This window comes from Nomascus leucogenys, chromosome 19, assembly GCF_006542625.1.
Source record: "Nomascus leucogenys isolate Asia chromosome 19, Asia_NLE_v1, whole genome shotgun sequence".
NCBI classification, from domain to species: Eukaryota; Metazoa; Chordata; class Mammalia; order Primates; family Hylobatidae; genus Nomascus; species Nomascus leucogenys.
The window spans coordinates 54,880,602-54,896,104 of NC_044399.1; the positions used below are offsets into that span (position 1 = coordinate 54,880,602).

Genomic DNA, 15,503 nt, shown 5'->3' on the forward strand with positions numbered 1-15,503 from the left:
AATAGGTCTCCTGGTAAGGCTCTAGTATCAAAATTAGCACAGGATGACATCAAAACTGAGTGTGCTGAGCCAAAGGACTACTAAATTTCCTTCTGGCTTAGATCAGAACTGGGTTGTGAGAATATTGCTGTTTTGAGGCAACTTGATAGGCTCCTTTACCAGAGGTATAGGGCTAGAGTGACTACCATTAATTAAGGCCTTCACTGATTTCAGTGAGCTTAGTGTATGTTCCATATTATTGAGCTCCCAATTAAACACCACTACTATCTTGTATTGCTGTGGTAGACAGCTGTGAGTCTCATTTTCTCCATTCATATCTTAAGCTACTTCAGATTAGGACCATTTTTAAAAAAGAGCCTTGTTGTGATATGATTGGCATACAGGTGTGTACATTTAAAGCACACAATTTGATGTTTGACCTATGTATGAAGGTAAAACTATCACAATCAAGAAAATGAACATATTCATCACCCTCAAAAGTTTCCTTGTGTTCGCTTATAATTCTTCCTTTCTGTAACTCTTTTTCCCCCTCTCTTCCCCGTTCTATATATATATATATACACATACTTTTTTTTTTTTTAAAGAGGTGGTATCTCACTCTGTCATCCAGGCTGGAGTGTGGGCGCGATCATAGCTCACTGTAATATAGAACTTGGCTTAAGCAATCCTTCTGCCTCAGCCTCTTGAGTAGCTGGGACTACAGGCATGTGCCACCATGCCTCGCTATTTTCTAGAATTTTATTTAAATGGAATCATACAGAATAAGCTATTTTTGTTTGACTTCCATTCAGTATATTTATTTTTACCCCCTTAAAAAAAAGTATAATTATTTTGAGTGTCAGTAGTTCACTTCTTTTTATTGGTGAAGAGTATTCCATTATATGGATATATCTCTATTTTTTCATATACCTTTTGAGACCAGGAAACAGTCATTCTGTGCGTGATAAGAGAATTGACTGAATTAGGAGACCAGAGGATAAAAGGGAAGAATAGCCTGGAGAGAAAATGAGAATAATTATCTTTGTCTTTATCTTTATCTCTAAAAGACACAGAAGGAAGTGAGTTGTTATAATAGTTGTAGGGTATTTGTTTTGGTCTGACTTGACTTCCTGTTGGTTTATCATTTTTCTGTAATAGTCTGCTAATGCTACTGAAGAGGAGTATTAAAAAACTCAATTATAGGCCAAGTGCGGTGGCTTATGCCTGTAATTGCAGTGCTTTTTGAGGCCAAGGCAGGAGGATCACTTGACCCCAGGAGTTCAAGACCAGCCTCAGCAACAGAGAACTCAGGTCTGTTAAAAATAACAAATGAGCCAGATATGGTGGCATGTGCCTATGGTCTCAGCTACTCAGGAAGCTGAGGCAGGAGGAATGCTTGAGCCTGGGAGGTTGAGGCTGCAGTGAGCCATGATTGCACCACTGTATTGCAGCCTAGGTGACAAAGTGAGACTCTGTCTCAAAAACAAAACAAAACAAAACAAAAAAAAACAAAAACCAACCTCAATAATCGTGTTACATAGCAACTTCAAGTAAATCTTGAACGCCTCTAAATTTGTCTTTCAGACAAAAAAAAATTACAAAGTATTTTTAAAGTTTAGAATTGGAACACAGTATAGATCATGGGTTTCCTAATTTCTTCTAGAAGTCGTATCATTAACTACATTGTTATTTAACATATGCTCTCAATTCTGTTGTGTTTACCATAGTTGCTGTATTTATTTCAAGGTTTTTCTTTCTAGAATATCTTGATTTTGAATCTGATGATTAAGTTTAAAAATATTTTGTTTTGTAGCCATGCAGGATATACGTACTGTGGGTCTTGTGCTGCCCATGCTTATAAACAAGTGGATCCGTCTATTACGTAAGTAATGTAGTTTTGTTTTAAGTCAGAGAAGCGTGAGAATTTATTGCTTTGTTATAGAAGTAATTTGCTTTTTATACTTATTGTTATTATGTACTCAATTTCATGAGGGATTTGACTTTTGATGAATTTTACTATACTTTATATAGGTTACTGAAAACTTCAATACTTCTTTTTTGTTGTTGTTTGAGCATTTGATTTTTACCTTCCCTTTGGCATGTAAAATGTTTAGTTATGAAGGTTAAATATTTTGTTTTTTTAATATTTCTTTGAAAACCCAGAGATGAGCATTCTTAAGAAAAATGCAAAGCCCTCTGATCTGTTTTAATCATTTCGTAATTTAAAATTCTTTATTGTACTTGTTAAAATTGTGGTTACTGAAAGGATAATTTCTCGTTGACAAGATAAGATATTTGAAATATTTTAGAATCTGACAGTGAATTTAATATGGTGTTTGAGGCATATTAACTCTTAATAATTCAATGACAGCTCTGAAATTAGATTAAAAAAAAAAACTTCCTGGGAACTTGAGACTCCTTTAATAGTATACTACTCTGTAAGAAACTTGTGAACTTACAAGAGGTTTTGCTGGAAATAGTCACTCATTTTATTTACACAGTTAATTTACTAGATATGAACCAATATCCGGCCCTTCTTTGCCAGATGTGCAAGCTATGTGAATAGGTAAAGTGATCATCTTAGTTCTGTCAAATACTGATTGTTAGGTCTGAATTAATAGAGATGTAGGATAGTTATTCAAAAGAAATAGCTCATAGCAGCCATGATTTAATAAAGAAAATCATGCACAGCCCACTTACCTTTGAGCAGTTCAAAGTTTTAAAACAAAAAAGCTGTTCTTTCAAATTTTTATGTAGCATTCTCTGTACATTGTATTGTAATTCATTGAAAATTATTTTTAGCAAGTTTTTACTAAAAATAAAGCAATAATATTTCTAAATTGGTGAGGTTTTGGCTCGCCCTGTCTCATTTATGATGTTTTGAGGAGCATTGTTAACAATTATTCCTTGATACATGTTAATACATAATCTTAAGTAATTTCATGAATAAGAGCAAATAGAAGTTAAATTGAAATGATTTTTTAGTCTGGGCCTGGTGGCTCACACCTGTAATCCCAGCACTTTGGGAGGCTGAGGCGGGCTGATTACCTGAGGTCAGGCGTTCGAGACCAGCCTGGCCAATATGGTGAAACCCCATCTCTACTAAAATACAAAAAAAAAAAAAAAAAAAATTTGCCGGGTGTGGTGGCACATGCCTGTAGTTCCAGCTACTTGGGAGGCTGAGGCAGGGGAATCGCTTGAATCCGGGAGGCAGAGGTTGCAGTGAGCCGAGATCGTGCCACCGCACTCCAGCTTGGCAACAGAGCAAGACTGCATTTCAAAAAAAAAAAATTGTTTTTTTATAAGCTTCTTTCATTTGACTTGGGCCTATAAACCAGCTATAATAAAAGTTAGTTTATATAACAGCCTTTTCTTTTTGAAACCTTCCTCTATTTGGCAGAAGTTTTATTGATAAAACTCATGTGCTGATGGGACACCCCAGAGTTAAATTAGGTTTAGGAATTTGTAGAGGGGTATAGATAGAGTTTATGTTCGTAGAAGTGGAAAGCATGTGTTAAATAGGTTAATGGAAAGTGAGAAAGAAGGCAAAAGGAAAGAGGAAAAAATGGAAGAGCGCTAAGGACTAAGAAGAGGAAGATTTAAGAAGATGAGTAGAAAGAGAGGCAAATGATGGCTGATGTGATTGAATTATTTTATTTTAATTAATTAAGTATTTTTGAGACAGAGTCTGGCTCTGTCACCCTTGCTGGAGTGCAGTGGTGTAATCTTGGCTCACTGCAACTCCTGCCCCCAGGTTCAGTCAGTTCTCCTGCCTCATCCTCCCAGGTGGCTAGGACTACTGGTGTGCGCCACCACACCGAGTTAATTTTTTGTATTTTTAGTGGAGACAGGCTTTCGCCTGGCTTTGGCCAGGCTGGTTTCAAACTCCTGGCTGCGGGTGATCCTCCCACCTCGGCCTCCCAAAGTGCTGGGATTACAGGCAAGAGCCACTGTGCCCAGCCCGATCAAATTATTTTTTGTAATTAGTATATAATAATTGAATTCTGAATGAATAAATTTTAAGGTCTAAGTGTAAAATTAATAATTGATAGTCACAGTTGAATTCTCTTGCAAGAGGCACTCTCTGGGAATTATAGTGTCTTTAGAGTGCTTTGAGAAAGTAGAGAAAGAACATCCTTATGAGAAAAGTTAAATTCTATACTACCACTTTCTATTCTTACCTTCCACATTAATCCATTTGCATTCTATATTTCAGCCAGGATCATCTTTTGAAAATGTAAATGATACCATGTCACTTTCCAGAATTTAAAAGTGGGTGGGGGGTACAAATATGATTTTAAAAGGCATTACAAAAAACAGGTAAAAATTATTCCAAAATTGATGATAGAATGCTGACTAGCAGCTTGAAAAAAGAAATTGGTTTAAAACCTCTGCTAACACCATCCATCAAAGTAAATACTAGTTAGATAAGGGTATTAACATATCTGGAGAGGAATTTCAAGCCACAGCTAATTTGGAACACAATATGTCTTAATGTTTATGAGACGTTGTTGGGAAGAGTATAAAACATGATAAATTATAATTAAATTAAATTACATGAAAAAATAACTCATGTGATAATGTAACCAGTGGAAGCGATGAACAGAATGGGAAAAATATTTGCAAAAAAATGACAAAGGATAATATAAAAAATAATAAAAATCATAGTTCTTAGAGGCTAAATCATCAAAGAATATTAACTGAAATTACAAAAAGTAAATGTAATTAATAAAAATAAAAATGGAAATGTTTTATTTTTCAAAAAAAAAAGGAAATAAAAACAGTAGTGAGGTACCAATTTAAATGAACAGTTTGAAGAACAATACAGTTATGTAATTCCTATAATCCAGAACTGAATAGATTATGGCAAAATTAGTTTTTTATAAAAAAATGCATTTCAATGGACTATATCAGGTTAATACTTTAGGAAAGCAATTTGATAATATATACTAAGAGTCATAAAAATGTATATAGTTACTGGCTTAGAAATTCACGTTCGGAAGCTCTATCCTAATAAGTCCCAAAATGGAAAAAGTTAAATGTGTTAAGTTTTCTACAGCAGCATTGTTTTTTAAAGAGTCTAAGTTTCTGATAGTGCATTGACTAAATAAAAAAAGCAGGGTATAACATTGTGTAAAATTGGGAAAAAAGAGAATGTACTATATGAGGTTAAATAAATTATTATAATGGATGCTAATAGTTTGCATGTATTTTCTTATATGAGAAATGGATATATTATTTTTATGGTAAAAAATATAAAATTTAAAAGCATTTGTGCAAAAATGATTGCAAGTTGCAGGGACTAATGATTCTTAAACTGACAGAATGATTCTTTGATTTATAATATGACTGGTCAGGGTCTAATAAGATTTTTCTTTTTCTTCTTCTTCTTTTTTTTTTTTTTTTTGAGATGGAGTCTCTCTTTGTCGCCCAGGCTGGAGTGCAGTGGCGCAATCTCGGCTCACTGCAACCTCCACCTCCTGAGTTCAAGTGATTCTCCTGCCTCAGCCTCCCAAGTAGCTGGGATTACAAGTGTATGCCACCAGGCAGGCCTGGCTAATTTTTTTATTTTTAGTAGAGACAAGGTTTTACCATGTTGGCTAGGCTGGTCTCGAACACCTGACCACAAGTGATCTGCCTGCCTTGGCCTCCCAAAGTGTTGGGATTACAGGCATGAGCCGCTGTTCCTGGCCAAGATACTTCTTTTCACAGTAACTATTAGGGCTGATAACTTAATGGGGAGTGTGAGAGGCAGCTTTTGAGGTGATAACGAAGATTGTTTACAAACAAACTTGCCTGTTTTGTGAAGAATTGGTAGGAAAGGTTTTCAGGTGTTGCTTTCCAAGAGAAATGGATGAATAAATTAAAGCATATTTATTTTAAAAGTTTATTAAGTGACTGCTATGATCCAGATACTGTGGTAGTGCTAGAGACACAGTGATTAATAAAACAGACATGGTTTTAGCCCTGTGCTGCTAAATTGGTAGGTGAGACAGATACTAAGCATATGATAATGAATATAGCTATCTTATTAAAAGCTAAAAATTTAATTAAAAAGCTGAAAGTGAAATACAGTGGTTCTCAAACTTCTTGGTTTCAGGAACCCTTAACTTATTAAGGACACCAAATGTAGACCACATCTACCTTTGTTGAATGCATTCAAAATTAAAATGAGATACTTAAAAAATTATTTAAAAAAGTAAACAAATTAGAGGTTAATAAAAATAACATTTTTAAAAATGAGAAATAAGTACATTTTCTAATAGAAGATAGTGGGAAAAGTGGCATTGCTTTACTTTTTTTTTTTTTTTTTTACAAAATATAAAAATGTCTTACATTTTTACTAGTTATTAAATCTCCTTTTAATGTTTGGCTTAATAAAAGACAACTATGTTTTCATATCTGGTTATACATTCACCCTGTTGTGATCATTTGTTTTAGTTGACGTATATGAAGAAACTTCACACAGATATGTAGTTAGAAAAGGAAGAGGAGTAGTGTAATTACCTTTTCAGATAATTGTGGATATTTTTCTTTAATACTACACCAAAACTCAACAAATGGTAGTTTCTTAAAGGTTAGTTATAATGCGAAATCTGAAGTTACTATCAATGAATTTTTGTACTTTTTTTTTTTTGAGACGAAGTCTCGCTCTGTCACCAGGCTGGAGTGCAGTGGCGCTATCTCAGCTCACTGCAACCTCCACCTCCCGGATTCAAGTGATTCTCCTGCCTTAGTCTCCTGAGTAGCTGGGACTACAGGCGCACGCCACCACGCCCAGCTAATTTTTGAATTTTTAGGGTTTCACCATGTTGGCCAGGATGGTCTTGATCTCTTGACCTTGTGATCGACCTGCCTCGGCCTCCCAAAGTGCGGGGATTACAGATGTGAGCCACCGCAACCAGTCGAATTTTTGTACTTTGTATAAATTCATTGTCTGTTTTACAGTTTGAATGGATCTTTTACCCTTGCATGATTTTGTAACATCATGTGTGGAGCATTTGGAAAATTTTTATTGGGTTATGCAGATATTTTCAATGCTGGTATTTCATTATATGATACTAAAAAATCACTTTTTGTTTTGTTTTGTTTTGTTTATTTTTCTTTTTTTTTTGAGGCAGAGTTTCGTGCTTGTCGCCCAGCTGTAGTGCAGTGGCACGATCTCAGCTCACTGCAACCTCCACCTCCCGGGTTCAAGGGATTCTCCTGCCTCAGTCTCCCGAGTAGGTGGGATTACACGCATTAGCCACCAGGCCCTGCTAATTTTTGTATTTTTAGTAGAGACGGTTTCACCATGTTGGCCATACTGGTCTCAAACTGCTGACCTCAGGTGATCCACCCACCTCGGCCTCCCAAAGTGCTGGGATTACATGCGTGAGCCACTGTGCCTGGCAAAAAATCACATTTCTTAATGTCACCATGTATTTTATCAGAAAAAATCATTAATTCTTTGGAGGCTATCAAGCTTATAGTGATAAAAGTTTTATGAAAGTGTAATTTTCAATTGAAAACCTCAATTTTATCATTGACAACAAGTATATTATTTTCTTTAAAGTACTAGATTCTGTTTTTTTTTTTTTCCCTATTGAGACAGGATCTCGCTCTGTCACCCAGGCTGGAGTCAGTGGCATGATCATAGCTCACGCAGCCTTGAATTCCCAGGCTCAAGTGATCCTCCTCTTCCAGCCTTCTGAGTAGCTAGGACTGCCGGCCTGTGCCAGCATGCCTGGCTATTTTTTAAAAAATTATTTTTGTAGAGATGTGGTCTCACTATGTTGCTCAGGCTGGTCTTGAACTCCTGGCCTCAAGCTGTCCTCCCACCTCAGCCTCCCAAAGTGCTGAGATTACAGGCATGAACCACCGTGCCTGACTTCCATTCACTTTGGGGAAATCTTTTGCCAGCTACCTAAATTGGAATAGCCATAATTTATCTACAGTTGTCTTTTGAAGTAAAAATTTTGTTCCATGAGGAAAATGTCTGGTTCAGCTTACAACTCAAAACTACACAACTGCTTTTTCCTGAGACATACTTCCATATGCAGCAGAGATGTTTTATCACCACAGATTGAATGCATTTTGCCATATAGAATATTAAAAAGATACCTACTCAAGAGTCAAGATTTAATGAAATTAGGAACTCCCTTTTAAACTTAGTGTGAGTAAGGTTAAAAAATAGGACTACTAGTGCATGTTGATTATACTGCTTTGATCTTTGTTCTGATGGGCCAGTGGTTTTATGCTCCCCTCACCTTTGCACCATAAGTGCAAATGAAAAAAGTAAATAACTTCCTTGCATTCTTATGAAAATAGTTTTAATTTTATGGACTACTGCATAGGGTCCTGAGGAAAACCAGGAATCCAGAGTTCACAGTTTGAGAACTATTGTGGTAGACCTTAAGAGGGTAACTTAATTTAAATTGTGGGAAAGGTATTGGGGAAAGTATCTCCGGGAACAGATTTTTTTTTTTTTTTTTTTTTTTTTTTGAGATGGAGTCTTGCTCTGTCTCCCAGGCTGGAGTGCAGTGGCGCAATCTCAGCTCACTGCAACCTCTGCCTCCCGGGTTCGAACGATTCTCCTACCTCAGCCTCCTGAGTAGCTGGGATTACAGGCACGTGCCACCACGCCTGGCTAATTTTTTGTATTTTTAGTAGAGATGGGGTTTCACCATGTTAGCCAGGATGGTCTCTATCTCCTGACCTCATGATCTGTCTGCTTCAGCCTCCCAAAGTGCTGGGATTTCAGGTGTGAGCCACTGCACCCAACCGAGGAACACATTTTTTAAGCCAGGCTAGCCAAGCAAAGGGGAGCAATAGCATGGGTGAAAAGCTTGAAGTAGGCAAAGTTGTTGGTGTTATCAAGGAACTGCAAGAAGACCAGTATACATCAAGTATTATGATCAAGGTGGGCAAGAGTAATAGCTAATTTGCTAGTGCATTTAAGAGTGTAGAGCCCATTTTAAGGATTCTAGATTTTATCCTGTGACCATGAAATGCCATGAAAGGCTTTAAGCAAGGAAAGTGATATGATCTATGTTTCCAGAAAATCACTTTGACTGTTTAAGGAATTTTAAAAATGATACATTTTAGTTCTTTTCCATATTGGTAGTTGACTATTATTAAAACTCTAAAAACTCAGAATTCAGGATGTACTTAGGTAGTAGTAACTTGATTTTGATACATATTTTTCAGCAAGCCTTGCAGGACAGAAAAAGAGAGCAAAAAGGAATGCTTTTTGGGGCCAGATGACATTTTATTCTTTGGTTAAAATGTCTTCACTTCCTGTGAAACACCTTTACAAAATTACTTATGTTCCATTATTTGGACTGAGTAGCTGAATAAACAGTCATGAGGGTACACACTCAGGCAGCTTATACATTGGGTGCACAGACCATCGTTGCAAATGTGAATTCTCTATTATAGCTATTATATATGAAGTACATTTATTTCTAAGAGAATGCCTACTGATCTTGCTCCTCCCCCCATTTTTTCATGTTAAAGGTTTTTTTTTTTTTGCTTGTGTATCAACGATGATGTGCTAATATTGAAAAGTTACGCCTTTAAAGACAAAGCACCTTGCAGTCAAATAAAGGGAGAGAAAGTGGCATTGCTTCTAATGCCTCTATTATTTATTTCTCTTCAAAATATTCCTGTGGCCTTAGTGTTTACGGATCTAGCTAGCATCCTAACAAAGAAAATGAACTTTAATGTACACTATTCATTTTCTTTTGTTAGCATTTAGCTAACAAGGAGACCCATTTTGAGATTACTGCTGGTTTAAATGCCCCATTTTACTTTCCTTTCAATGACATTTAGCTTTTTCTGGTTTTGTTTTTAGATATATTGCTTTTAAGGGTTTTATATTGAGGGGACTTAAACCTTTTTTTTCTTATTATTTCTTTTAATAAAATACAGAACTTGATTTGGCTATTGGCGAGTTTTCTACCAAACCAGAAAGAATCTGTAGAGTACACAATTGGTTAATTCAGATTGGTGGGGCTCTTCTTCCTTCATCTAGATTGGGGCAGACAAAAAGGCAAACAAAGAAAGTAGTCAGGTATCAGAAGAGTTAATAGGCTTCCAGCAGACCTCTGGTGTTTATTTCTGGAGCAGTGTATCTTTTGGCTATTGTTAGAACTTTATTACACTTACTTAGGAAATTTATGTATGCCTTGAATTTAGATTGATATTTTAAAAATCACTTCATATTTTGACTATGTGTTTCAGATTTTCCAGGAGTGCTCTGATATTAAATATCCTTTCTCTCTGTCTTTTCATATTTTCCTCAATCAGAAAAATGCCCTTTCTCATTATTTGATTCTTGGTTCATATACTACCTGGCCCTAGTCAGGTTACCTAAACATTTCTGAGTTACCATTATCTATAGCCCACATTACCCTTTAATTTAAAAATAAGTGTCATGTTATTTATGTGCTATTAAGATAGATGACCAGAGTGCTATCTTTTAGTTTTTCTTCATTTAGAAATCTATAGATTTGACTTTTTTTTTTGAAATGGTTCTTGAATTGATGATAGAGGTGATGACAAGAAGTGAGGATTAGCAGTGCTAATAATTACATATTGAAGGAAGAGAGGTAAAAAGAGTCTGTCATCTATAAGGAACTTAAATTAACGAGCAAGAAACAATCCAGTTAAAAAGAGGGCAAAGGACATGAACACTTTTCAAAAGAAGATACATACGTGGCCAACAAGCATATGAAAAAATTCTCATGATCACTAATCACTAGAGAGATGCAAATCAAAACCACAGTGAGATACCATCTGATAATAGTCAGAGTGGCGGTTATTGAAAAGTCAGAAATTAACAGATGCTGGCAAGGTTGTGGAGAAAAATAAATGTTTATACGTTATTGGTAGGAGTGTAAATTGATTCAATCATTGTGGAAAACAGTGTGGCGATTTCTCAAAGAACTTAAAACAGAAGTAACTCTGGGCCCGGCAGTCCTGTTATTGGGTAGGTACCTGAAGGAATGTAAATTGTTCTGCCATAAAGACATATGCACACGTGTGTTCACTGCAGCACTGTTCACAATAGTAAAGACATGGAATCGATATAAATGCCTATCAGTGGTAGACTAGATAAAGAAAATGTGGTACATATATACACTATGTAATATTACACAGCTGTATAAAAGAATGAGATCATATCATTTGCAGCAACATTGAGCTAGAGGCCATTATCCTAAGCAAACTCCCATAGGAACAGAAAACCAAATACTGCATGTTCTCACAAGTAGAAGCTTAATATTGAGTACATACGGACATAAAGAAGGGAACAACAGACACCGAGACCTACTGGAGGGTAGAAGGTGGGAGGAGGATGAGGATAAAAAAACTACTTATGGAATACTAGGTTTATTACCTGGGTGTCCAAATAATCTGTACACCAAACCTTGGCAACACGTAATTTACCTATATTACAAACCCGTACAGGTACCCTTGAACTTAAAAGTTAAAGAAAAGGATATTCTGTTTCTGACCAGAAATGGCCTGTGGATGAAGTCTTATGTTTGCTGTGTGTGCTGTCTTAAGGAGGTTTTGGGACTCTAAACTGAGAATCACTTACCCACAACTTTCTTTTTTTTTTTCATAGCAGAACAACTTAATATCCACAGCTTTATCTCCTCCCTGCAACTTATGAAGTAACATATAACCAATAATTGGTTAATTTTCTTAGCTGTAATAGAATTTTATGAGAGTAAATACATTGCTAAAGCACACATTCCCTGGCCTGCAAATTTTTGATAGAAAAGAACTAGCTCATCTCTCAGCTTTTGTTCATTAATTGAGCAATCAGTAATACTTTTCTAGCTACATAGCATATCATATATTTTCTTCTCATAGTTTTGGCTTTATGAGTCTGTAAGTTTTGTATGTGATGTGGGAAGGTTGGTTCATATGAATATTGGAGAACAGAGAAAATTGATAGTTTTGGAATTCAGATTGTAGGACGGGTTTGGATATTTGATAGAATGAGGAAATTAACATTACTCTTGATGTCAAGATAAAGAGATTGTAAAGATTTAAGCTACACTTTAGCTCAGTTCTTTTCTTTAGACTACAGTGCAAATAACACATAATCTAGTTTCTTTGTTTTTGAGAATGACTTCTACTTGAATGGGAATAGAGAAAGCTTATTATATAGAATTCTTTTCAACAAGATGCCTTTTTCACCCTACCATGGAAGAAATATGGAAATAGCTTTATCAGAATGCTTTTTTATAATGGATATTTTGTATAGCTATTTAGAATTTTATGCTATTATGTATTTTTATTAAAATCATGGTGGATCTTAGAAGGTTATTTTAGAATGTGTTAGAATTTTGAAATTTTAATAGCTTAAATGCATAAAATCCATTTAATAAAATACAGCTTCTGAATACCTGTTGTATCCTTGTCATTGAGAATACAGAGATTATTTTATGCGTAGTGGGTTGGTTTACTGTATTAATTGATAGCTGGTATTTCCAAGTATTGAATATGATTCTCTTAAAGGCCATCCAACAAAGAAATAAGGAATTGAACTTAACTGAGGAGCAAGTTATTATTAGGTGTATTAGTTTGCTAGGGCTGTCATAACAAAATACTACAGATTAGGTGGTTTAAACAACACAAATTTATTTTTTAACAATTCTGGAAGCTTGAAATTCAGTATCAAGTTTCTGTCAGGGTTGGTTTCTCCTGAGGCCTTTCTCCTCGGCCTGTTGTAGATGACCGCCCTCTTGTTGCCCCTTCTGACATGATCATATCTCTGTGCAGGCATACTTCTGGTGCCTCTTTTTCTTATAAGGACACCAGACTCATTGGATTAGGTCCCCATCCTAATGGCCTCATTTGAACTTAATCGCCTCTTTGAAGACCTTATCTCTAAATAGCACTACAGTCTGTGCTACTGGGGATTGGTTCTTCAACATGTGAATTTTGGAGGGGAACACAGTTCAGCCATTAACAGTTGGTAATTAATAAGGAAAACAAGTGATTTGTAAGAATTACTTTTTTTCTCTTGTATTTAATAAGGTTTGTGTAGAAGTGCAATTGTTCCGTGTTTTTTTGTTGTGTATCTCCTAGCCGGAGAATTTTCATCCTCGGGCCTTCTCATCATGTGCCCCTCTCTCGATGTGCACTTTCCAGTGTGGATATATATAGGACACCTCTGTATGACCTTCGTATTGACCAAAAGAGTAAGTATATAGAAATATTGTAGCTTTCAAATAGCCAATGTTCTTTTAACAGGACTTGTAAATTAATTTAAAAACTTATGAATATCGTAAGTAATATCTCAATATTTAAAATAAAATTTGTTATAACTAATCTGCATAAAACAGCAAAAAAAAGAAACTCTTCCATATCCCTAAAAGGCAACTAGTGTTTTTCAGCTAGCTACAGAAATCTGTCAGATCCACCAGTGTGCAGATTGTAGTGGTTACATTAATATTCCGAAAAATGCCATGTACTCAGTGTACCAGGAGACAAAAAATTAATACCCATTGCAATTTCACAAAAGATTTTGGGTGTGTTAATTTACTTCCATGTAATGCCACTTTTCTCACTGTAAATAGATAATGCTGATAATATCTTTATTTTATTTCAAATGATTTTTATGGGAAAAAATGAGCCTTTAATTATGAAACTCTGAAAGAAAGGTGCTATATAAATGATAAATATATTTTAGTTTTAAACATGCCTACAATTTTGGTTGATTTATTTTTTTCCATAGGAGTCCAGAGTCACATTTTTATTTAGTAGTTCTTACATAATAGATGTATGAAGTAAAACCTTTTTGATTTTATAAAGGTATTTTTTCTTTTGGTGGGGGGAGTAATTTTAAAAATATAGAACAGTATAAAGAGTAGTATAAGAAATTAACTGATATACTTAACATCCACAATTTATTCAGAATTTCTCACTCATCCTGAACCCAATTTACCTTCCCAGAAGTAACCACCTTCATGATCTGGGTATATGTCCTTTCAGTTAGTCAAATTATTCACACACACACACGCATGTGCACACACACACGTGTATGTGTGTGTGTATGTGCATGTGTACATATGCATATATATGTACACACGCTCCCATATGTGTGTATATATATAAACACACACACACACACACACCCTGACCCATATATATATATATTTTTTGTTGTTTTTAGAGATGGAGTCTCTGTTGCCCAGGCTGGAGTGCAGTGGCATGATTATAGTTCACTGCAGCCTCAAACTCCTGGGCTCAAGTGATCCTCCTACCTCAGCCTCCCAAGTAGCTAGGACTGCAGGCACACATCACCACACCCAATTAATTAAAAATATATTTTTTTGTAGAAGTAGGGTCTTGCTATGTTGCCCAGGATGATCTTGAACTCCTGGTCTCAAGCAATTCTCCTGTCTTGGCCTCCCAAAGTGCTGGGATTATCAGCGTGAGCCACTGTACCTGGCCTCAAATTATATTTTTTAAGTATCTTAGGGGTGCTATTGTTTCAAAGAATTTTACAAAAATTTCTTGTATAGAAAGAGTCGAGGCCTAGTGTGGTGGTTCGTGTCTGAAATCCCAGCACTTTGAGGGGCTGAGATGGGCAGACTGCTTGAGCTCAGGAGTTTGAGACCAGTCTGAGCAATGTGGCAAAACCCCGTCTGTACAAAAAAATACAAAAATCTGCTGGGCGTGGTGGCACGTAGCTGTAGGTTGTGGGGAGGGCATAAGGCAGTGAGGTAGGAGGATGGCTTGAGCTCAGGAGGTAGAGGTTTCAGTGAGCTGAAATCATTTTGCTGTACTCCAGCCTCGCTTGGGTGACAGGGTGAAGCCCTGTCTCCAAAAATAAATAAATAAATATAAAAATAAATAAAATAATAAAAGAGTCCATTTGCAAGATTATTTTTGGCATAAGTTTTCATAATCTGAGGGTTTAGATATCACAGAATATTAGCAATTTGTTAATGCATCTTATTAATGAAATGAGTATTTCTAACCTTACTTCCTGAGAGGGTTTTAGGGAACACATTTTACTTTTAAAACCTTGTTGGGGCATTCAGAAAATTTTAATTTTGGGTAGCTTGCCAGTGAAGAAATAGAGAATTTTTTCAAGAAAAGAGGTCATACAACCATTTATTTCTTTCTTTGATACAGGTAAACCCATTTAAGGATCTAATTACAAAATTGGTTCTATTCTATGCTAAAAATATTCTTACATATATTTTTTACATGTTAACTTTTATCTTTTTCTTGTTCTACAATATTCACTTTTAAGCACAGTTCATCAGAAAGGCCTGAATTACTAGGTCTTTTTAAGTTGAGATGGTATTGTGGCGAATTTATATTTTGATCTCTCATACAAGCTTAATTTTGAATTTTCAGGAAAATAGCATTAGTGAGAATTTTCTCTTCTTGGTATGGCAGAAACCTGAGGTGTCAAATAATACCACACATTCTATTAAAAAAACAAAACTCAGAAACTATATGCTTTTGACTTCATGAGTTAAATAGACTAGTGGTTTTTCCATATTTCAGTA

The 15,503-nt window shown here is 35.6% G+C and overlaps 1 protein-coding gene across 4 annotated transcripts in view; it reads left to right on the forward strand.

Annotated features, from left to right (window-relative positions):
• Positions 1 to 15,503, forward strand: part of MEMO1 (mediator of cell motility 1) — a 159,171-nt gene that overhangs the window by 89,822 nt on the left and 53,846 nt on the right. For all 4 annotated transcript variants that reach the window (XR_004026925.1, XM_030799356.1, XM_030799355.1 and 1 more), the window contains 2 exons: positions 1,793 to 1,861; positions 13,066 to 13,178. Coding sequence is in view for 3 of the 4 variants with exons in the window: in XM_030799355.1 (XP_030655215.1) it covers positions 1,793 to 1,861; positions 13,066 to 13,178 (182 nt within the window). In the remaining variant the exon portion in view is untranslated. The remainder of the gene's footprint in view (positions 1 to 1,792; positions 1,862 to 13,065; positions 13,179 to 15,503) is intronic.